At 41.6% G+C, this 26,071-nt stretch overlaps 1 protein-coding gene across 1 annotated transcript in view; it reads left to right on the top strand.

Annotated features, from left to right (window-relative positions):
- LOC125769994 (dendritic arbor reduction protein 1) overlaps positions 1-25,771 on the top strand; it is a 108,129-nt gene extending 82,358 nt beyond the window's left edge. Inside the window, exon 6 of the mRNA XM_049439121.1 lies at positions 22,617-25,771. Coding sequence (XP_049295078.1) covers positions 22,617-22,804 — 188 coding nt within the window. The 3' untranslated portion in view covers positions 22,805-25,771. The remainder of the gene's footprint in view (positions 1-22,616) is intronic.
- Positions 25,772-26,071: the final 300 nt, after the last annotated feature.

The raw sequence follows: 26,071 nt of genomic DNA, 5'->3' as shown, positions 1-26,071 counted from the left end.
GAAGCACTTAAAAGAAACTGCATCACGATTCACCCAAATGGCACGGTGGTGAAGTGTGCTACTTATTACATAAAAATTAAAGATTTTTTAAAATCAATACTTAAACAAAAAAGTGGGTTTGACTACAAGCTATATCACTCTAAAAGCAATTAAAATTCTAACTATAAATAAGGTCACATTTTTCAAACATTCTAAGCACGATAATTCTCATGAAGGACGATTTATTCGATCATCACGATAACTACTTTGTTGGGGGAAAAAAATTGATCACAATCGCCCGACAGTTCCCGAGCTTCCCAATGAAAACCACATTCCGATGCAGAAAGCTAAGATCGCCAGTTCCAATATCCCAACAAATGAGTTCTAGTCCGGCTAACATTGAAAAAAACTTCTTCGTGAGTCACTAAAGGACAGACACAACTCTTGACCACCACCCGCAAAGAAGCAGCTTGATCTTACAGATAGATTTTCATGCTGACCGTGAATAATTCAGCCAACGAGCGTTTTGATTTGTTTATGAAATATAAGTAATGTTGTTGCATTGAAATAAGTTATGTTGCTCGAAGAAACATTATTCTAATGCAACGTGCCAAAACGGAGTATAACAGGAAGCCAAGGTAAAAAAAAACAGAAATCTCAACAACATATTCACGCTTGCTGATCGGTTGTTTCACCATCCCGTCATTAATTGCACTCACTTCCTTTGGCAAACATGTCCACCCTAATGAACTGAATGGTTTCCATTCGCACGGAAGCCCACACAAATAATGGCTGCAAAAGTTTTCGACACCCATTCCGACAGGCGGTGTGCAGCGGAAAAACAAACGCCAACCGAAACGTCTCGTTGATAACAGTCTTGACATGCCGATCCTGCCGATTCCCACCCACTGCACACTGGTGCTTTGCACGTAGCTTAATTAAACGCCCGTTTTCCGCGGCAGATCACTATCGTGTTAATGTATGTCAGATGCAGGGCCGCGTCTAGATCAACTCCGATGCCAAACGGCGGCGATAGGCCGGGCTAGGAAATCGTAACATTAAAAGTCGTTTCTACCCTTGTATACATGGGCTTGTTTGTGGCTGTTTATGCTTCCGACACATAAGCATAGGTATCAATCCGCAGAAAACCATCAAACGACGATCAGTAGTAGCAGTGGGTCATGATGTTACCTTTATTTTTGGAAGCTCCCGATTTTACCCGCAAGATTGGCGAATCCTTCCAAACGAAATGCTTGACCCCAAAGCCAATCAGCTAAGCGGCCACTTTCCATTGAATTGGTTCGGAAACGGTAGACAAATTAAGCGCGCACCAGATGGGAAACGACAAACAACAGCACAAGTAAGGGAACAAAGAGAAAAAAAACATACACAAGATGAAGGCAACAACAGAAAAAAACACACATTCAGCACGAATAAGGGAAAGAGCTCGCCACAACGTTAACAATTAATTACTGTAGTAAAACACGCAGTCAACACCCCGGGGCCATTGCCGTGGTCGTGGGGCCGAGAATCTGCGAAATAAAATTACCTTAAGTATCTCACGTACGCGATACGAGATACCGTTTTGCAGTCCTTCTCCGCTCGATTTTCCCGCCTACCGCCCCCACTCCCTTTTTGGGGGACTTTGATGGAGGCCCTGGCGTAGAGTAACCGGTTATGCCCGGCCGCCCGGTGGCACAGATTCGTTGCTGCTGATAAAGAAAACATTACCACTTTTTGCAACGGTTGTTAAGCATCAGACACAACAAAGAAAGCGCACCTGATATGCGCACCGTTGGAAGAAAGCGAAAATCGGGAAGCACCGTCCAGGGAAGGACAACATTCAACCTGAAAATCAGGTGAAATAATGGCAATCAAGATCGGGTATGCGATATGCGAGATCGCGAGGTCGGCTGTTAATGATAGATCGATTCGCACAGATAATCCGATCCAGAATATTGCCCAGAGTTCCGGAGGGTGACTAGGCGACACAGGAGTCACGATTCTTTTCACCCCGTGACAGTGGGTGTGCGACATATAGGCGCGTCGGGAGCAACATCGGAAGTAGCAGGATAACATTGGTAAAATGGAGATGTGTCTCAAAACGACCAGAAGCAACACAAGAACTCCTAAACTACGGCGAATAGCTACTCGGGTTGGAGTTCTAGAGCAACATGAATAGTTGGAATCGGACGCGCGACATAGCAACGATTGCCTAACAAGCCACCGTCACACGTTGGGTAAACTTGTGAAGAGCAAGTGCACCGAACAAAGTGCCAACTGCCTTGCCAAGTCACGCCTCGCAAAACCAACGATACCGGCACTTGTCTTGTCGTCAAGAACGATCGTACAACGATTGCCCAGGGAAGACATGAAAGTCATCTTCGCAAAAAAACCTGTAAAGTCCTGGGTCCCCGAGTCGTGCCACCTTAACGGATAAGCTTACAAATGAACGTAAGAAAAACGCGTTGCGCGATGACAAGTTGACAACGACAACGGCAAGAAAGAATTCTGTCTCCAAGTGCTCTCCAATGTTTTGCTGCACGCGTCGCATCATTCTTTTTTTATCCTGCCATAGGCAAGCCTACAGCAAGGTTTTCTTGGTTTCAGTCTTGAAGTTCTTTGAACAAAAAAAAAAACACCAAACGGAAACAACATCAGCGATCATCCAATGTTTTCGCACAACAGCTCTGCTTGAAATTTCAGACCAGTTAATCATTTTTCCACGAACGATGGCACCGGCAATTGATGCAATTATGATCACGAAGCGATTAAGGCGAATGGATCGCTTTTTTGTTAAGCTGATAGGCTGTGGGCATGGGCGAGCCATTTCTCCCACGCAAAAACCCGACGCTTAAAGAGTAACTTACAAAAATGTGGAAAAAAAACGTGAAAGCAGAAAACACTTGGACAAGAAAACTTGGATAAATGCTCTCTAAGGACTTTTTAAAAAGATCAACAACATGGCAGACAATTAATCTAAAACAACTTGTCCTTTTGTCCAAAATTATATTTCTTCAATAAATTTAATGCATTTAATATCTTAATTTCCAGTAATCTATATTACTATTCCTCAATATTTTGTCTGAACGTTTACTCTTCTTGATGGCCTTTATCATAGCCTTACCTCGCACGTGCTTCAATGTTCATGTCCATCCGAATCATAACCCCGTCCCATGAATTATACTCTATACAAAAAAAAGTTCTCCTTTCAACTCTACAACACCCACGTGGACTAACATGTGACCTCCAGTGTAAAACCTTGCCATTTTCAAGGCGAAGGTACCGTCCTCCTGCGATCTTCACATCCAACTGTTTCTATCCTTCGTTTCTCAGTCTTATGGTTTGGTGTCTTTTATGAGCATATTAAAATGTTTTTTCCACTTGCAGTTTTTTGTTTGCATCCTGCATCCTTTCCAAGTGGCGAGATAAAGAATGAAAAAACCTTTTCTGCCCATGCCCATTGTTGTTCCCGGTGCGGCCCCAAAACATTCGGGGAAAGATGCAATTGGGATCCCGGAGTCGAATATAATTTGCAACGGTTCATAATGGTCGTCATTGCCCCGTGGTTGTTTGGTGGTTTGCCGTGATTTCGTCCCCGTCGTTTTGTTTGCCAGCTTTTCTCAGCGGTGGACAAAAACCAAACAAAATGAAGACGAAACAACGCACAATGCATTATTATGATCTTATGATGCATTTTATGTGTCCTAATCTACGATGTCGAGATGGTCGGTTTTTCCCCGACACACTATGCCTCATGCCATCGCGAGGGTTCGTCGCTTTTACAAGCGATCAAGTCACTCTTCGCAAATGATGCACCATGCTTCGGTACAGCATGATAAGGACCCGGCTACAGCGTCGGGTATTTTTGTTTCGTCGGCCGGTCGGTCAAAGCGTTACTTTCAATTCAAAGTTTTAAAACAAAAACCCCTCTCTCACTCAGCCCAAATCCACTATTCCATCGATCGGTGACGATGTGTCGTTTACATTTCCGCACAAATCGCCGTGTAGTGCTGTTTGCTTTCTGTTTTATGCTTTTCCGTTTTCGCCCCTTTTATTCTGCGGTATGAGTGTGTGTTTCTCTCCCCGTTTTTTTTTTGTCTTCTTCCCTTGCCTAAAATTCCCCCGCTGCATTCCCTCCACAATTTGGAGCTCAATGGGTGGTCAAAGTCATCATTCAACTTGACCCGAACCGTCGCGTCCTGTATATACGTTCGGCGCAGCGGCGGGAAGAAAAAGGTGATCGTTTAATGCTCACTTGTGTGCAGTGGTGTGCGGATTATTAGTTCAGCGGTCACATAATCGTTTTTAAATTAAATCCACTTAATCATAGGCGTCATTGGTCGCCTTACACCATTACACATCTTCCCAGGTCCGCGTGTTCCACCTTCACCGTTCACTCTACGCCATCGTTAAATTTAATTCATAGACGAACAAGTGGATATCTCCATCGTCCCTTTCGCAGGGTGTTTCGTACTTGTTTCCTTCTACCCCTGAAACACTCCATCTAAAATAGTAGGAGTTTAGCGAAGTAAGAAAAATGATTGCATGATCGCAAACGTCCAGCAAGCGGAACCATTTGGCTTTGGCTGAACCGTGGACATAATTAACATTTTATCACCCCGAACGTCTTGACCGATGCGAGAGCAAAACCAGGGTGGAAAACACGGTGCGGGAAGCAAAAAGGGGCATACACATACACAGCAACAGATCGAAGTAAAAAGGAAACTAAAATCACAACTCACCTCAATCAAAAGTGAGCCGTTTATCATTAATCACATGGAGCGAAAGTGCCCGAATGGGTTTAAATAGAACGCTACGTCCGAGCATAAGAAAGCCGCACAAAACAGTGCAATCGGTCGGCTTTATGTTGGTTCTGTTTTTTTTTTCTTTTTTTTGTTAAAGTAATTTACATCTATACTTGCCATCTGCCCCGTTCATGACTGCCAATTTGCTCTCTTTCGTTATCGTTTGCGAAAATTATTATTTTACATGTTACAAACCCACCGGTCCAACTCCGGGTTCTATTCAATCACGCTGTCAAGCATCGATTATTATTGTTCGATTTGTATACCGTGGCTCTGTTTCTTGGTTTTTGCCGTGAAAGCTTTTATTCCCCCCTCCCCCTACCCTCCTGGCCTGCGATCTGAACCGATCACGAGAAATTGACAGCGATATCATTAACCGTACGCTTAATGACCGAACTGTCAAACGGGTTGTATACATGAATTATGTCATTTGATATATCATTTATTTGCTTTCGAAACATATCATTTACCAAAAAACGCATTCTCCACTCTGAAGTGTACCAGTGATCAATTCTGAAACATTGGTGGAATAAGTTTCTTTTCCATTTCGATTACTTTCTGTGGAAATTACTCTCGATTGGTCATTTTTTGAGTGTGGCCAAAATTTATCTTTTTGCTTTTTAATGCAGTTAAAAATATTTAGGAGCTTTTTTGATGCCTTTTAATTACCTAAATTGGGTTTTTTGTATCTTAAACCTCAACTACAACAAATCCGTCCTTCTGATCGTTGATTATATTATTTACTTACCGTAATTCTATGCTCTTTATGCTACGATGGAATTTTCCCAAATTACTACTCAAACGTATCAAACCTTTGTAAATGAAACGCCATACCGTTGCAAACGTTTCCTTGGCATTAGCACAGCTCGACCCCTTCAGCGTGATGCGTCCCATTATTGTGGCGTCAAATTTGAAGTCCATGTAATTGTACTTTACGGGTCGAAGCAATTATTTTACCAAACGGAATTCAAGAGCATACAAATTAATCACAAATTGAGAGCAAAATGCAACCAGGGTAATAGTCAGTCAGTAGGGAGAGAGAGGAAAAAAACATACACAGGGCGATAGTAGTGACCTGGACTTTACAGAAACAAATTACAACGTCATACCGGGTGCCACGGTGCTCTACCGTAACAACAATATCGATTCAGAAGCGAGGCCACGTTAGCAAAAGACAAGTTGAATGGGTTTTTGATTTATAAACTCACACCCGCCTATTGCATGTGGACCTTTAAAAAACGCGACCGTTTAATGGACGTTCGGCTGGTAATGGCGAACGTGGCGCATATAGCGCAATATACCCGCGCAGCCTCCATGACATCCAAAGCAACCAACCGTACGGGGCTGTTGTTGGCTGTGTGTGTGTGTGTGTGTGTGTGGATATGTAGCGAGCCTGTGCCGATGTTTACATACAGCGGAACACTAAATCGATCACTACATCGATCGTCCAAAACACGTCATCGAAGCCATCAATAGTCAAGGACAGTGCAATATTTCACAAATCGATCGGTTCCGAAAACGGGAAGCAAAATGCCGATCCAAACCGACGTCTGGTGGCTTGAATCACGCTCAAATACCATGCAACCATGCTGGACGGGATTGGTGTGCCTTCAGCCCATTTACCCGACCGGACTGATAAAAGCGATCTGATAAATGATCGTGCCTTTCCTTCTACGGAGCACGGCACAAGGAAGTACCGATCCGATCGACATCGATAGGTACCGAAAGGGTGATTTTTTTGGCACCTGGAAAGTATCCACATGCATTGGGTTTTGCATGCACGATTCCTTCTCACCTTGACGTATATTGGACACTCAATGTTCGGACGCATTAATGGAGGTTGTTGAAATGAAAGCAACCCTGTGCCGGGGGCGATTCTTTTTTTTTACAGATTTTTTTTTTGTGTGGTACTTCTGGTACTTCTCGTGTTTTATGTTTCTAATTCTAAAACCTATTAATACGCCTCCCAAAGACACATAATGATCAGTAAGGCGTGCTTTATTGCTTTATACTAAATGAATCTTTTGAGAAGAGTCATTCGAATCATGAGTCATAACTCTTGAAACATAAAGCTAATAATTGAGAAATGTCTAGAAATCCGTGAGTTTCTAGACATTTGTTACACTTTGAAAATTCAAGAATTGTAGTATTCAGGTTCTGCAATAAAACTTTGTGTATATATGAAGTATCGCAAGCACTACTAGCTTTCGATTGCAAAGACCTCGACGCTGAATTTTTGGTTTTATCATTTTTTGTAATTAAAATGCCGAAGATATTGCTAAGACGAATAAGGTTCTGGATTATCAATTTTAAATGGAGATGATGCGGACCTAAAAAAGTCAAATCTATGGTGCGATCTATCTATCACGATTCTATGTAGATTCATTAACCTTTGAAGATTTATAATTGTTCAAGAATTCTCGCACATCATGACAATAGAAATTAAGCTTCTTTCACTTTAAAAAATCATTCAAAACAACGATTTTGAATCAATTGAAATCGAATTTAACCACAAATCCTTGAGCAATCTATTTTCTATTGAATCATAATTCACGCATTAGCTCACCTCAGTAGCTCATTGACTTTGTCCAAGCAAAAAGGTCAATTCTGATAGCATTAATTTCCAAAGGCCTTTCGGAGCCGAAACCTCGCCAACCATTAACCGCAATTCGTCAATGTAAATGGAACGCGATACTTGGGCCGCAGTGTTCTGACCCCCGTGATGAAAACTGACTCCACTCAGCACACCAAATAGCCATGACGAAAGAACCGGTACCGGAGGAGATTTTGAACTCAAAGTATACTCATTTAAGGTCGCAATTTCCAGTAAGCTACACTGGGCCAACTTCGCAGCAGATTCAACAACTTCACCTCCATGTCAGCAGCTGCTGCTGCTGCTTTGCAAACGGAATTCATTTTTACTCCTGAGATCCCCCTCCCCTCCCCCGTCTTTTCGTTTCGTCCTTCCCTGTGCAAAGATCTTCACCCTTCCGGAGGTAACCGAACCGAATGCAAAGCGTGCGCTGTCGGCAGGAGCTGTGCAATGGGCAATAGCTACCAACCGACCTAACCTTGGTTCTAATTGGAGGTTAACTCCAGGCCGGTTGGACACAAGCACAACACGGCTGGACAAACGGTACGGACCTGAATGTGACTAAACCGGACAGCTCCAGCAAAAGAACGGCAATAGTCGGGCGCAACCCTGTGGTGCTCTTATGATTTATTTTATTTGCGATCTCTAAAATTGTTCATAAATACGGAATAAGGTTTATTTCACCAGTGTGTGCCTCCGGTTGCATGTAGTTTGTTTTCTATCACAACGTGCAACCGCCCGCAAGGTCAGGGGCCGTTTGCGAAATAGATTGTATCTCCGGCCGTGTTGCTGTGTTCTAGCGTTGTCCTGTCGTGTTTTGCGAAGGCTTCAGCCACACTGTCATACACTACTGTCACCGATTATTTCGAAGCTGTACAGTTAGTTCTTTGCGCTTTCCCCCTTTGCGCACGGTCACATGGCGGGACTCGTTGCGACTCCAACTTTTCACGGGTTTGGTGCGCTTGCGCCATCATCGTCAGTATTACCGCTTGCGTGAATTATTAGTTCTTTGCTTTGCCATTATAATTAATAATTATGAATTATCTCTTCCCGTCCCGTTCGATTGGGCGATGGTTTCACCGGGCGCATGTTGGGATCGGTCGCGAGAACCCGACCCTAGCGCCAGCGGACACCCACTAATGGTTGTCTGCAGCAAAATGACACCGTCGTCAGCCATCGATTCCGTCGCCAACATTCCAACGATGCAATGGAAAGTAACGGTCAGGCATCATCGCCAGGCATTAGAGCAACAAAAAAAAACATAACAAAAAAAAGCCGCGACAAATTCCTCTCCCCAAGCGTTCGCCCTTTCTTCCCGTCTTCTCCCTCCCCCGCGGGCGGGGCTGAGAAAGACTAAAGTAAAAATACTTTCGATTACTAAACTGCCCGCTCGTTCCGCTGCACACGGCCAGCGGGGAAGTCAAATGACAACGCAAAAATGACGCGAGCAACCGTCACCGACACGGAGAGCTACCGTAATTTACATACCATAATAACAGGCGCGAACTGGCCAGCTTTAATCCGCTGAGCAAACTTCACTGCACAATCGAACGGGCGTACATTTTAAGACCCAACATCATGACGCACGCACAATGCGCTCACTAACCGTTCTGGACTGTCAGAGCCAAAGCTCGCGGGCTACATTAGTTGCCCGGGATTTTTGGACCATGAATTGTTTACAATTTTACAGTGCAAAATATCACCGCCCGTATCGCATCATGACGGCCACGCTTTGCTTTGATAAGCGCACTGTAGTTAGACACCGTTTGTTATGACAAATACTGTCAAACGAGTGCTCGTTCGGTGCTCGCTTTGCTTGAAGTTGACAGAAAACATTGATTTGGTCGTGTTGGGCGTTTGAATGCGTTTGAGTAATTGTCACAATTGCATGAATTATGACAAGCCGCTGTGAATAATTGTCCAACGGGCGTGCTAAGCTCAATACACGCCGGCCCTAAACCATCCATCCTGTAAACCATTTCCTGTATCACTGGATCATGGGCTCCGTCGTACAATTTCCCTACCAACAACCCCTTTTCCACAGGCGGCACTTGCACTTTCATGCCGTTTACAGCACGAATCGACGGGTCCATCGAAACGTCTAACGCTCTAATTGTTCCGATCAGTCAGTGGGCGGACGAAGTACTGCAAAACCCTTCCTCGCGACCCTTGGGGGGGCTTCGGACGGACACCGATCAGTGATCTGTGTAATTAGTCATTAACGGGAGAGAGAGAAAAAAACAAAAAAAGAAGCACGGCTGGCAAATGTGAAAATTACCGACAACGGTGAACGCTCAAGATCGTTGTGCGACATTCATGCGCGATACTGTTATTGAACCATTAACCTAATGATCGGTCCCGGAGCCACAGAACGGTAGATCGATGAGAAAAGAGCGCACCCAATTAATAGTGCAAAAGGTAAAAAGGAACATTCGCGTTCGGGACCGCATCGGAATCCTTCACCTTCACGGATGCATGTGTTTTACATTTACTTTTTTTGGTTTGGTTCACTTTAAACATATCCGTGAGAATTTACATTCATATGGATTGATATGCTTTAGGGCAAATTGTTGCAATTATTTTGTAAGCTAACATGTTTTAAATATAATTAATAATAAGCTTAATAAGCTTAAATTATTACTGTCAATCTAAAAAGGAAGCAGATTCGTATTAAGTATAGTAGTTTAAGTAGTTTAAGTAGATAAAAGCTTTTTTCTTTCTAGAAAGCTTTTGTCTAAATTATCACTCCAAAAAAGGTTTCAAAAAAATGTTTGATTTTTTTCAAATTTATTTCCAAAAATTTAGTTTATAAATTTAGTAAATAATAAAAGCAAAATTCTGTATTATAGCTAAGAAATGTTATTTTGGATATTCTGATCGCACAAAGCTCACAATAGTATGTTGAAAGCTCTCAAGCGTGTTACACGAAAATTCTAACGGAAAGAAAAAAAATGATCTAATGTCACACAAAAATGTCAAACGTCTAAGTTCGTGTAAGACGTTTGCTCCCCATAATTAGTCTTCAAAACTGGCACATTAAGTGTATTTTAATACCAAAACTTCCATCTCGTTTCCATTTCAACATCTAACATTAGAACAGTTGAACAATTCTCTTCCCACTTCCCCCACATGGACATGAAGATTTCTGAACGTGTCTTTAGATGGTATTAAAGTGGGAAAGCAAATAAATTCCCATTTTCAACATCTCGTCAACGATTGAATGCAAAGTCTGGCTCGCATCAAACGCATTCAACTGTTTCCGCGCGTGCTGATCGATTTGGTGAGCGATCCGCTTTGATGTCTCGGGTCCGTGCATTGCAATAAATTGATTTATTTTAATTTAAATTTCATGATCAATTATTGCGACGTGCAGCACACGGTCTCATGGAGCAGATCGCCACAGTTGGACACCGCTGATCGAGGGTGCCACACGGTTGAAAAGTAAGCCTAACACGGTAGGCACGGATTGGAGCCTTTACGGACGCCTTCCGAAAGCCTTCCAAGCGCCTTCGTTCCAAGCAAACCTGCCCCCATTTGGCTGGATGCTTCCTATTACTCAACTCCCGTATGCCAACGATCGGGCCACCATCAATGGATGCATTCAGATGGATGGGCGCCTGGACGATGGATCGATGAATAGTGCCCGTCCCGACCCAGTCGTACGGCACAAAACAACGGTAGTAAAAGTGGTAAATCCCTACCATACCGAAGCACCACCACACCGTGGGGATCCATGGAAACAGGCAATAAATAATCGATGAGTGACAGCGCCTTGGCAGCGTTGTGCCCAGCAGCACCTAAGCGAGCGGGATATAATGTGGTTATGGTAGCAAAAAAAATATAAATAAATGGTAACACAAACGAAACCGAGGCCAACGTGCGCTGGAATTTGCTACAATTTCATCACGCAAATCCCAACCAAGGCCACCCGGGGCCGTTGCAGGCCATCTGCATCCGTCGGCTACACCGGGGTTGAAGAGCTATCGGTCCGGGCTCGATGGGCTCGAGCGCACCCTCCAGGGAACCATAGACAGGGTGACGCACATTAGCATTTCAATTCGCATGGCGATAGAGTATGAAAAAGGGAATGTGATGGAATGATTGTCGTTTATATTTGATAATTAATGTTTAATTATTAAACATGCATTGTGAAAGCATTAACAATTATTTAACAACAATTTGTTAAGTATAAATAAACTAATTTATTTATTTTTTTTGTATAATTTCCTTTTAAAGCAGGAAAAGAAAAATGCCACAGACCAGGAAATAGAAAGTAATGCAATCGTTAGCTGCAATCATTAGCATATCATTACCCGCACCAGTTTTCTGATAAACTTTCCCACTTTACAAGATTTTTTTGTGATGAAATGGTAAAGTTGCAACCATTTCTGGATTCTTTTTAAGTTGAAGTGGAATTTATAAAGGTTAAAAGTTAAATCTTATCTCTTTTTTAGAGCTTTTGTGAAAGTGAAAGAGATTCTGTACAAACCTTTTCTTCACGTTTACAAAGCTTTCCGATATGTCGGACGTGTTGATTTGGAAAGCTTTTTGAAAGCTTTGCAAATAATCAATTCATTTTTGAAAAAGATCAAAATATTGGGTAATATGTCTACCTGTAGAGATTCTACTTCAACTTAAAAAAAAACTCGAACTCGAAAACCCTGTACTCCCGTATCCAAAAGACTCGTTAAAGCTCCAATGTTCTCCAATAACTTTAGAGTGAAAGTGTTCTGCAATCATCAAAGGTAAATAAGCGACGAAAATAATTAATAAGGAAATTTTTGTAACATAACTGCTTAAAGCAGGAAAATGGTTTTCTAAAAAAGCTTTCAAACACCTTTAAAATAAAAAGCTCCCTACAATACCTACAATATGTGCATCCCCGAAACGCTTCCACTAATGAGACGCCACTCCGTCTCGTAGCTGGCGTATTGATAAATTTGGTAGGAGTCACCCTGCAAACCGGTACCGGCTGGTGATTTATTGGGATATAAATTGTCTCCTTTTGGTCGATTCAATTAACGACCACTAGGTGCTCTAATTAAGCGACCACCAAATAAACGCCATATGCGTTCGTGACAAACCAAGGAATAAGGGGCGAAAGAAAAACCCCCCAATAGCCGAGGTTACCATACCGGGCGAAGGTTCGTTTACGGGTTCCTACCCCGTAAGAGAGGGCAACAGCAAACAAACAAACAAAAAATAGGTAAAGATAAATGCTCCAATTTTGGCAAAAACGGTGTCCACATTCGCGAATGGAAGTTTTCTCCAACCCCGTTTTAAATCTCGCCACATATTCGGCCCTACGATTCAACGGGGTTCTCACCCACAGGGGCTGGAGGAAACATCATGGATGGCGTCTTCTAAAGCACGGTAGCGATACTTCCTTCACAACGTTTCCCACTTCCATGGATGGATATCGCGATGAGGTAACAACCATACAGCTACGGCCAGTAAATCTCGTTATGTCAATGTGCAAAAAGGGGTACCATTTTGACAGCTTCGCTCAGCAACTCCCGTCGTAAGAGGAGAAATAAAATCAACTGCACCGAAATGGGGGGTTAATAAAGCAAACAAATAAATAGCAACAAAAAAAAAGTAAGGCAAATGAGATTGTCGGCCAAACGTCTTGCAGCACGCGAATAGGCTAATCATGTACCTTTGCCAAGGCAAATCGTAATAAGGATGAAGCTCTTCGAGTGAGCCACTGGACCACCACCGGTGTGCTGCAAGAAAGGGTGTTGCGAAGGGAAGCAAAAATGTGATCAAGTGAAAGAGAGCGAGAGCGTGTACGGTATGTTTGAAGAGCAAAAAAAAAGTTAATTGAAAAATTTCCTAGAATTCAAATTCATTTATATTCGCGAATAAATTTCCATTTTCAATTGCTACTCCATACGCGCCCACCTTTTGCACTCTGTTTTTCCACCCCTCATGGCCGGGAGGGGGGCGGCCATGCAAAAGGGCGCTATGTTTTTTTTCCTTCTGGTGTTTGCTACCCGTGTTACCTGCTGCTGTTGCTTTTCCGCGATTGCAAACGTTTTACTTCATTTGTTTTCTTAGCTTTCTCGTGTCCGGCCATCTCGCCATCTATGTGCACACGGTGCTGTGGCTAAGTAGTCACAGTTTTTGCCTTCATCATCATCAGCAAACCGTGGCTCACTCGGCTATAATGGGGGGACCCGGGGAGCGAAAACAAGACAAACTGTCTACCTCCTTTACTGGGTGAGACACCCGCTAACCGGTGTGCCGCCTCATCGGTGATATTTATTTGGTTTTAAATCAATTTAGCATACGTAAATGAAGACAAATCAATAATATCGAACCTTAAGGGTAAACAAAGCGAAGCGTCAACCGCAAACCAACCGGACCAATGGCGGTTTTGCCGCACGCCGTCTGTGGACAAATTGGTACGTACAGTGAACAAAATGGCTTACGGTTTTAGTGGCCGTCCACAAGAGGATAAAGGTCCTTTCTGAAGGAGGAGAAGAAAAAAAAACTATTCCAATTAATAGTAACCCCCATTACCCAGTTTGTCTGGTTTGGGTTCGCTTTAATAAAAGCTACAAAAAAATAACAAAACCGATGACGACGGTCAATTAGCATTCCTTCCTCAAGGAGGAGCACTGACCGGTCACGGCGCGATTCGACACGAGCCGTCATTCCATTTTGTTCCTCTCACCCCACCGGGTACAACCCTGCAGATTCGGTATGCCATAAAAATGGACGGAAACTATTGCCAGCGCTGTCCATAAATCTCTTAGCCATCCGCCAGCGTGTCCTCCGCCTGAAAGGTAGATATCGATCGACTGGACCCAGTTTCGGTTAAATGCGGTGGCTACTTCCACTTGCGATAGCTATTAGAATCGTTTGCTACTAAGCGTTGAAATATATAGAAATAGTTGGAAGTAGCTGGAAGTGTGTTTCAACCGTCAGACTGGATCGAATTACGTACATTTTTTGCATTCTTTGTACACATCAATAGCCAAAAGTATTCAATTGTGATATGAAGAATTTAAACCTTCTAGGTTATGCACGACTACACATTAAATTATCTCTTTGACAAACACATTAGAACAAATTAGTGAAGTAATGTACTATGTCCTTCAAAACACTCTTCAAATTTATAGGGAAAAATGTGTAAAGAGTCCATTAAGAGTGAATTATTTTAATGTAAATAATTTATTTAATATTTTGCTAAAGATTAAAAAAAAAACTAGCACAAGATGGGAATTGAACAATTGAATGAATGTGTCACCCTGTAAGAAGGTGAAAACCCGGTAATGACGATCAAAACATAGAAAAACAATTTTAATAAATGTTTTTCATTTTCTTTTTTATTAATTCCAAATGAGATTTTTAGATTTATAATATGAAAGAATAATTAAATAACTTCGTAAATAATTATTAAACATTGCTTTGTGTAGGGATTTTGTCAATTCATTTCAATGCATCAATAATACTTTTACTTAATATTATATTTCATGTGAATGAAGTATTATTTTTAAAACGTTAAAGAAGTATTTCTTTACGATAATAGAAAATAATTTCTAAACACCATTTGCAAAGTTCGCATACGCTTACGAAATGATATGTTAGCTGTGAGCGGTAAGCGATCGTCAAACATTTACTTCTGCGCACTTGGTTCACCTCGGGACGCTTTCCTTCAATCACGCGGAATTAATTACCATAAAAAACAATGAAAAGCAATTAATACCAGACTTTGCCAGCTCGTCACAAATTCTTTCACACCTTCGCTGTGGTGCTTCAAACTCCACTGCGCGGCGGCCTAATGGCTGCCCAGTTTCGGGCTTCAAACCGATATCATGTTCGACGACCGAACGGTGCAACAGTGCAGGACGTGTGGAACATTTTTCACCGTAAATCACCAAACTCCTCCAACTCCTTGTACGTGTCCCGGTTAAGATACGCCCGATACGTGCGTATTGATTCGCGTACGGTTTTGCGTAGGATCTAAGTGGATTTTTCTAATGCTAATTCTTCGATTGATGCGTGTTTTGCTACATGCTTCGGGGCGAAACGTTTGGCCATATTTTCGTCACTTTCCGCACTATCAAACACCGTTCAACGTATGCAATAGAGTGAAGTGCGTTTGTTTTAGCGCGAATAAAATCACACAAAACGACATATTCGCACAGAGACAGTTGTGGAAATAGTTATAGAGCTATGCATTTTTTTTTCATTTAATCTTTTCTTCTTTGTTTACTGCAACTATGCTTAACGTTTTTAATAAAAGTCGTATAAACAATGGATCAATGGATTTTAAAACTAAAACTCTTTCTCTCTCTCTTCTTGGCTTAACGATCTCTTAGTTCACGACGGCTATTTCTGGGTTGCTAGACTTGTTTGTACCAAGTAGCCGGATACTCAATCCTTGCTACGATTTGGGACTTGATATCCGACCCTGGCGTGTGGAACTGGCCCCGTTTAACACATACACCACCAACTCGTTTATTTAACCTGTTTATTTAAAAAAAATTATCATGGATCAATCAGATATTACCTTCTTAGTATTCTTCTAAAACTCAGATTTTTCTTCTTGAATTTTCCTATTTTAAGAAATGGATTCCCCACCCATTTTAAGATCCCAAACTGTTTTGAGTAAATTTAACAAACCTTCACTCGACAGTTGTTACTTTTCACTCGATTTTCTAGAGTACAGAAACATTTCTTTTCTTTTTTTCTAATTTACTTACACAGACATAATTTTTGTATGATTTGTTCTAATCAGGATCAACATGATCAACTAATTACATGATCAAGAATAAAACTTCTTATGTCCCTATATTTATTGCCACCAGTGTGAATTTGCCTCATATGCGTACACGTTTAGCAAAAACTAGGAAGGTGGGAAACCTTCATATGTAGGCAGTGCCCGCAAATCACCACACAACCCCCATCCCCCAGCCCCCCACCTCTTTGTCCTTCGCCCCTCCAATCCACCTCCTGGCCAAATGGCGGACGTTAGTGGATGTCGCCTCCATCCGGGCGCATTCGGCCCCAAAGGCGTGTTGATTACACATTGCCCAAAGATGATTGATGAAGCCTGGCAGGGATTTTCCTCCCACCGAATGGGGACCGACCAGACCTCTTTACCTTAAATCACGCACACGTACCTTCATTGCGCCATTATGCGCTTTGCTTGAGGGTTTGAAATATGACCACAATGAGCGATCCATGTAATTGTCTTTTCGACGCATTAAGGTTTTCGGTTTTTTTTACGTTTTTTTTACCAGAACTACCTACAACTGTCGATGAGTTGCATCGGTAAGCGCTCTTTCTTCGCTTATGTCTTACTCAGCGGGCGAAACGCATCTTCCAGACTGAGTGATGACAAGGGTGTTGCTCGCGTACGTTGATCGATGTCAGGTTTTGACGAGCGCACTTAGCACCGGCATCTAACCCACGCGTTAGCAAATAATTAGTTATCACAGTTGATCCGCCAAAAACAGACTTCTTCTTGTGCTAATGCATCCCTTTTGTTGTTTTTTTTGCATTAACATTGATCATAACGCAGCCTTACATATTACCCCAGCAGAGCGTGTGCTGAGGAGAGTTAACTATTATTAGATGGTTTGCGCGTTTTGCGTGTAATTCAGCATCGGCAGTGTGCATCAGCACACTTCAGCGCACGTTTTCCTTCCATTTCGCGTACGATCATCGACGATATTGATCGGCGTTCTGCGTTCACACCACGTTACAACACACACACTCCCTTTGGAATCTCGTTCTGCATGGTACCGATTGTTTGACGATCGAAAAAACATGCTCGTACAAACAATCAAGATCACATTGATCCCGCACGGTTGGCTTGCGATGTCAAACGGCGTGCGACGTAAGCCTCGCCAGAGGCTGTCAGGGTCTCGCGTCGACTGTTGGCATCGCTTCTGAGTAAACATTCCAACCCGAGCGTACACCGCCGGACAAGCTTATGGTGCAGGCACAACCACACATCCTATGAAAATCTCACCGCCATAAATCAAACTTCCTCTGCCCAGGCCACATCTGGACCGGTCCGGTGTGTGCTAGAGGATAGTTTTGCACCGTCTGCTTCCTTGGTGCCGGTGAGCAAAACGATCTAACACTGACGCGCTCGTGGCCAATCCACGTACGCGGGAAGCTTTCCGAAGGTTTCCGAACAGCGGGGTCCACCTGGAGGTGGTAAGCTTCTGCGCACAGTGTATTGCGCAGCGGCAAGAACATGAATCAAGTCATCTCCCGCTCATAAAGCGTTTTGGTGACGGGTCACCCGGTGGCTCGATTTGCAGTCAATAATTCCTTGTCCACGTCGCTCATTGGAACTCCATTCCTTTAACATCCTCCCTACCTCGAAGAACCAGATATGATCACCTTCGTCTTCATGTCACCTGCAGTGTCCTAGATTCCGATTCCGACATCGGAACGACAAACTGGTGCACAAGTCCTCTCTCCTCCGGTCCCCAAAACCCGAGAGAGGATGCCCGAAGCAAACCCAAACGACGGCGCGTTCGAAAGGGCCGCCATCAGTACGGCATCCGGGCACCGGACGGTGTCGGTAGCGCTTGCTCCAGTTAGAGTTATAATTTCCAATCATAGTTTGATGAAATAATTGATTAATCATTATCATTAGCAGCAATGGTACCGAGATGGTGCTGCTGCCGGTTTGTACAGTGTGGTTGGGTACCATTTTAATCGCGGCAAGGTGTTCTGATCGATTACAAGTGATGTGATGACGCCTGTTCTGTTCGCGTCGCCGAGGACGCTGCGTACGGTTTCGGGACGGTCTTAGGACTTAGGAGCGACCAGACTAATTGACATGATCGTGCATGATTAATCAGTCGTACAAGCTTAAGAATTGTATGGGAATGATTAATTACCGCAGCGGACGGCGGTCGGCTGCAGCTTTGCAGGAAACGCAAAAATGTTGAACAAACAAAATTAGCTTCTGTATTACTTTGCATCCATAATTGATACATACCGGTGTCCAGTACCATACGAGCTGTTTGCAATGAATAGAGAGAGAGAGAGAGAGAGAGAGAGAGAAAGAGAGAGAAAATAGACCTCGTCTTTAGAACAAGCTTTAGTAAAGGCAAGAACAGGCTATTTAAAATACTCTGCTGTAGCGTTGTGCTTATTGAATCTTTTGAAAAGAATCATTCATATGAATCTTTAGTGAAGAGTCATGCAAATCATAAGCTGACTCCTAAAATATTAATCAATTTTCATAAATAAAAATGAATCCTGAAAGATTCATGAATCTTTTATTATTCCCAGCCAACAAATTGAAATTAAAAGGGCTTATCCCGGGGGTGTATTTATTCCAAAGATTCATTCAGATTCATGAATCTGTATCTGAGAATAGAGATTTAGACTCATTCGTTCAGTTCAGAGATTCTTTCAGATTTATGAATCTGAATCAGATTCACCCAACACTACTCTGCCGCGTTGCTTCTGTGGTTCTGCACTTCTTCTTCTTCTTCTTGGCTTAACGACCTTACAGGTCACGCCGGCCATTTCTGGCTTACTAGACTTATTTTACCACGTAGCCGGATAGTCAGTCCTTGCTACGGGGGGACGGTCCGGATGGGATTTGAACCCGGTCCGGCCGTGTGGACTGGCGCCGTTTATCACATGCACCACCGGGCCGCCCTAAGATTCTGCACTAGAGATGAGAATTGTCACTCTTTTCAGTGAGTTGAAACAGAATGAAAGAGTGGTTATAAAGATTTGAATCTTTTACTCACTCTTTTGAGAGTCATATAAATATTACTCTAACCTAATACTTTAATTACTGCTTGTCACTTTTCACTCACTCTCTCTCTCTCTCTCTCTCTCTCTCTCTCTGTGCCGACCAATGACTCATTCTTTAGCGTTTTTACTCACTCAATAAGAGTGAGTGAGTGTTTTGTTATTCTTTTTGGGTTTAAATTGTTACTTATTAGTCCGCACAGAGAGTGAACGAATAAAACCGCAAAAGAATCAATCATTACTCAGCACAGAGAATGAACGAGTAAAAACGTGAAGAAGTAAGAAAAAGAGTCATTGGGGCTTTAATGATTTTTTTCTGCTGAGTTGAAACCATAAACTTCATTGCAAGATTTAACTCACTCACTCACTAAATCTTACTCAATGTGCACAACTCTATTCTGCACAAAAACAAAACAAAAAAGCTCCACTTGCCTAGAACATAAAGTACATTACGCAAGCCTTTGTTAAACCGATTGCATAACTATCCTACTCGGCCTGCGGCCGATGGGAAAGTGACATTTTAATCCAGGGCTTCCACAAACAAAAACATGGCACCGTGATGATAAGATTTCACACCCGATGCTCATATCCATATGCTCACCTTTTACGTTCCGCAGATTTTCCATTCCATTTTCCCTCTTCGAATAGGACCGACAACCACACATGGTTGGATGTGCACACTTTAACAAACATACACCAGAATTTGAGTTTGTGCTGTTTTCGTGATGAAATCGCAAATTTGCATTAGAAAATCATTTGTCATCTTTTCTTTTGGCCCCGGCCCCCGGGTGCACCATGCACCCAAATGGTGAATGTCAAAGTTGAGCGCCAATTCCGAATTCGTTCCACCCGTACGTACGTATCTCTGGATTTATTTTACTTCTCTTTTATTTCGCATACATACATGATGCAACACGTACAAGACGCGCCATTGCCCCGGAGGGCGATCTGGACTGTATGGCGCGTTTCGGTTTCGGAAAAAAAACGTGGGCCAAACTGCATCCAAACTGTGCCTCCGGTACGGCAAACGAATGCAGATGGTTGACTGGATGGATGATCGGTGTGTCGGATAAGAAACAGCCGATGCTGTCACACCGTTTGCTAGCCGGTGTGATTTCCCCTGGGGGGGTGCTTCACTATTCTTCCCCCTTTTTTGTACAACCATACTCGTGCTGCTCATAAATAATATACGCTTGAAAAATTCTGAAGAATCTTCGATCTCGTTGATCGACAGTCGAATGCTATAATGGCTGTTGGTGGAATTATGGCAGAGTAGGCGAACACCAAAGTGCAACACGCTGGGAACTGACGACACTTCATTTGTGGCGTAAATTCGTCTTTTTAACCGTTTTGTGGCCGTGGCCCAAAGGGTCGCACGAGGTGCAATGGAAATAAAAGAGAGAGAAAAAAAAACACCACACAAACTATAATCGATAATCGCGATCATAATTATTATTCAATTATTGAACGGAACATTCCGATTTGTGTTTTTTTTTGTATTATTTTTTTTTCTTCCTCTTTCCTTCCTCAAAACCCCTACCACCACCGGGCTGCTGATCGTACCGGTGGCATGTGAAAACTGCGGCGTACGATTGCCAATCAGCATTCGCGGAGTGTTTTGTTTGCATTAGTTGGCGACGTGATTGAAATAAGTTAAATACTCGCACGCATAGCCGAGCGGCTTCGGTGCAGTGCATAATCGCACCACCACCATCATCATCATCATCGCGTTTTTTTTTTCAGATGGAACGTTACTTTTGATGCCGTTTTCTGCCATCGTGTATGATCAGACTCTGTGCAAAGGTTGTGTTTTTTTGCACCTTAAGTTTACTCAATGGCCCTTAGGAATGTCTAAGGATCATTTCTCGCTTCAGCTGTCGCATCTGATCGAAAGAGAGGAATGCATCCTTCTAAACTATGCATATTCTAATGCGCGAATCATTTTAGTTGAGCAAATAATTTATTGAATCGTTCGTGTTGATGAAATATTTACGACATTTGTTTGCTGTACGATCCTTTTTCACGTTTACATTCTTTAGCTTCCATTTCATTTTTCATTCTTATTTTATGATTCGTTAAAGAAATGTAACTGATATTGAGATATTGTAAAGATGTTTTAAATCCTGTTTAATTAAACAGAACAAGTTGAAAAATCAAATCATATTGGAACGCTTATATTGGGGTTAACAAATTCGTTCTTCTTCTTTTTTCATTCAGTCATTCATTCAGTTTTCTTTTTTCTTTGTTCCTATTTATTTCTTCTTCTTCTTCTTTTTCTTCTATTTTTTTTCTTTTTCCACTTGTTCTTTTTTGTTCCATTCCTACTATTTTATCGTCTTCTTGTGATCTTCTGTTTGGATTTCGCCTCTTTGTTTTTACTTGTCATCATTTTTGTTCTTGTTCCTTCTCTGTTTCTACTTCTAATTGCACTTGTTTTCATCTTTTTTGTTTGCTTTTCTTATACTATCTTTTATATTTTTTTACTTTACTTACTTACATTTTAAAAATGACAACGAAATGTTGAACTTAACAATTTATTACAATTTTTTTCCAAGCGTTCGTTTATAAATTATTTATAATTAGTAAAACACATCTTTAGTTTGAACGATTAATAGATGTGTAAATACGAGATACAATTTATTAAGAAAACAAACATAGTTAAATAAAACAAATGTAAGACAGAGAGTCAATTTATTGTACATAAATACGACATAAGTAGAGCAATAATTGCCACTTAACATTTATAGCGCTTGGCTTTCATTTTTCATACCATAATTCCAAAAGCTTCATTGCATCAAGAGACTCTAAGAGAATCTAATGCGTCGAGGGTCAATTCCCAGCATTCAGCACGGAACAAATGCTTCTCCAAATCTGTACCCGTCCGGCCATTAACGCTCACGACAAGCTTTTAATAATCCCATAAATCCTACAACCATTCCAACTCCAGGGTACAATCCACCCCTGTCACAAGTGTCGCGCAGGGTCACCCGGTTGCTATGGCGCAACACGAATTGCACATCTCTTCGGAGAAGAATCCGAAACAGTATCCGCACCAAACGGAGTGCAATTGTCCTCTAGAATGGCAAACATTGGCCCATTTCAATTCTTTCCATGCGTTCGCTCGTTCGGTGGAAGTGGGAGTTGAAGCTGATCATCATATCGAATGTGATGGCGGATCGCAATTCAATCGTCAAGAATAGCATCACGTTGTCAACCGAATCAACCGCGGTTCGTATTGATTGTTTTACAAAACCGTGCCGGCCCCCAAGTAAAAGTGACACGAGATTCCTCTGCGTTTGTTTGCCCACAAATCGATGATGGCGACATGATAATAAAGGCTAGAAATTATAGACATCAGTGCAACCGATTGCAAGTTCTATTGTGTGCCGGATCGAACACCCCCCTCATTCTGCCGCATATGTTTCCCACCACCACCAGAACTAATGTATTTGTTTCCCTTTTTTGCTTGTTCTCTCTCTCTATACTTTCAGGTGAGAAGCCGTACACCTGCCAGTGGCCAGAATGCGAGTGGCGTTTCGCAAGATCCGACGAGCTGACGCGTCACTATCGCAAACACACCGGCGCCAAACCGTTCAAGTGCATCGTCTGTGAGCGCAGCTTCGCTCGCAGTGATCACTTAGCGCTTCACATGAAGCGGCATTTACCAAAAAATAAGTAAAATAGCCTGATAAGCGCTAGGCGTGCATTAGAGAAGCTGTACATTGCGTTTCACCCTCGGCATAGAACGTACGAAAAACGAACGTGAATCAGCTGCAAACGGTTAACGAATCAAGCAACGGAAGGGAAGAAGCAGACGAAAGGGAAGCTTTCCACACCTCGGAACGGTATGACGACACAGCATGGAAAATCTTTTTCTCCGTCAAGGGGGGAAAAAACCCACATCCAAACAGTGGATGTAAAATTGTTTACACACAAACTTTGGACGTGCGTAAAAGATGCTAATGCCTGTTTAGTATGACTCTACTCCTCCACCGAAATTCACACACAGAAAAAAAACGACTGACGAATTCCAGTCTTAATGCTTTTGCTAAACGACTCTCGAGTCGGACGATCGAAAGGGTGTTAATTATAGGGTTTTCGTCTCGATTTCGGCTTTGGTCTGTTAATTTCCAAATTACAGCTACTCATCAGCTACTCCAACGCAACGGAGAACCCGGCCACCCGCACAGTATCCCGTTTCATCATCCCCTTTGCAACCGCAAGCGATAACCGTTTGCATCAATATTTGTCGAATGATGCGCCTATGAACGGATTGGTAACGGATTCCTTCTTAGTTTGCCCTCAAAAAAAAAAAATACGCCCACAATGTCACACCATCTTCTGCAGCAAACTTTTGGTTTAAAAATTAACAATTGCATGAAAAACGGTTACAGAACAATTGTGGTTACACCCACAACGTAGCGTTTGCGCACTTTGCTGTATGGATATGTTTGAATTAGCTGGAAAAACCAACAGACGTACGTGCGTGCGCAATTGCTTGACGTTTAGTAATTCACCCAACAAAAAAAAGATCACCCCATATTTAGCGAAACTCTTTCCTTCCAAATCCTAACAAACGAAAGATCACCCACAGCATCAACAAATCCTTCCAACGCCCACGATACGAACAAAACGGACCGATTCGGGGACAATTAACTAGAACTGGATCGTTAATTTCTTGCTCAAATGTTTCCGACACATTCCGACACATTCCGACAGATTCCTCATCCCTTCTCCTCTTCCTCCCTCAAAATCCGGCCTAAAATAGGTAACGAAATTATTTGTGCATCAACGGTATGAAGGGAACACAAATTTCTCTCAACTAAATATTTACCCATTATTGCGTCCATCGGTCAGTGTGAGTCAGTGCGAGTTACAAATTTGTTATTTGTTTTGGGCGTTTAGTTTTTTTTATCTCTGTTTAATTTAGCGTTATCCATGCCTTGACTTATTCGAATCACCAAAACCGTCAAACGATCAAATCGATCGTTTATGCAGCAAAATAAATAAATTTAAAAAAAAACTGCAAAAAAATACTGTAGTGCAACTTTATCTATTGTAACTAGGTACAATTATTTAACTATTTAAAGCAGCAATTTAAAAACAACTGTTGCTACAAAAACGGATGCTTTTCGGATCAAACATGACTTGAATTAAAGCAATGACTTTCGAATGCAAAAGAAAAAGAGTTTACCTTTTATGTTGTTTTGTAACTACTTTCCTAATACAACAAACTGATCTCAAAGCATACTAATTTCGAACTTACGAACCGTACAAAATTTTATCCTGTCTCTCTATTCCTCTCGGCATCTCTTTGCGCTCTTGCAAAAAAAAACCTAAAACTATTCACCTATCCATGGCCTTTTTACCTATTGCATATTAGCTATAGTAAGATAGTTGTTTTTATTACTTTTTCGTTTTTTTTCTTTTTTCATTATATTTAATGTTATTAGTTTCTTTGACTTTTTCGATTTTTTTGTAAGTGCTACCAAAAGGTTAGATTGCCTACAGAGCCGTATGTTACCATGCACTTTATTTATCAAATCGATCTTTATTGTACTTAAGCCGATTACTATTAAACACAAAACGAAAATCAATGTACGTTTATTATTCGTTTGTTTTACAACCAGAATAGCACCAACACTTGCGTGATCCTACTAAATAATAGTGATTTAAAAATTAAAAATAATATTAATTGCAGTATATTTTTTTGTTCCGTATACCATCGTCGCTGTGTGTACATAAGCTTGCACTTTAAAAGCTCTGCAAAAAGAACGTTTTTTTTCTTTAGATAGGGAATAAAACCTATCTCTGTGTCGCATCATTCAACGATATATGAAGAAGCCGAGCTCTTGTGTTCTTAAGTTGCCATTAGTGTATAGGACCTGGTAGTGAAGTAAAAGGGTTTATTGTGAACCCACCCCCTTAACAAGGAAATGGAAGTCATTTCACAAAACAAAAACACACACACACACACATTCCTTAAGTACTCTTTTTCAAATAGTTCAAGAAGCAATCAAGTACAACAACAGATGCAATGGTAAATGTATGAAAACGATTGGCGTTGCTGAATGAATGCACGTACATAAAATCATAGTATTATTATTCGCCTCGTACAACCTCGTGTGTAACGATCCTATGTAAAGAAATCGTATTATGATGGTTTACTAGTTTATTTGTTTTATTTGTTTTATAATTTCATCGCTAATCGTAAGCAAAGCAAAAAAAAGAAAAACAACACAAACACGATCGCAAAACCAATTTAGCTGTAAGCCACCGTTTAATTATGTTGCCTACTTTAGCTTTAGATTAATTACTTACTCTAATTTAGTGCTTTTCTCTCCCTCTTTTTTGCTCTCCTACTGTAAGCAGCCGTACTAATTGTGTAAAATGTGTTTTTGGAATGTTTTAAGCACACGTTTTGCGTTCATTTTTTGTTCGAAACAAAACGAACGGTTTGATCGCTTTATCGCTTATTATCAATTGTTTATATGTATTATGCGTAGAAAAAAACAAACCCACATCTTGGTCAACAACTATATCGTATAAGCGTAGCTGTGTAAGTAAATCGAACGGAATCGAAAGGCGATTGTCGCGCAACATGTTTCAACATTTTGTCTCAAATATATGAATGTTCAAAGGAAAATGGGAAATGTGTGAAAAGAATATCTCTGTACAGGATCCGAAAATTAAAGTCCATTAATTTGTTATTCTAAACAGTAATGCAAAGGTAAAGTATGTTTAATATTTTAGTGGTTGTATTATAAATGAAATATTTTGTATTTTAAATCAATGATTTTGATGAACAAAAACTACTACAAGGGCTCAAAAAATCCTCTAACACATCGCCCCGTAATGTTATAAAATAAATGTTTAATGTGGTTTACTTACCCTGGCAAATCGATAGTTTGTACGCAGGACACTTTACTTTCATAAACCACTGGAA

This window comes from Anopheles funestus, chromosome 3RL, assembly GCF_943734845.2.
Source record: "Anopheles funestus chromosome 3RL, idAnoFuneDA-416_04, whole genome shotgun sequence".
In the NCBI taxonomy this organism is placed as follows: domain Eukaryota; kingdom Metazoa; phylum Arthropoda; class Insecta; order Diptera; family Culicidae; genus Anopheles; species Anopheles funestus.
The sequence above is the reverse complement of the archived record's forward strand: the minus strand, read 5'-3'. Positions and strand labels throughout refer to the sequence as shown.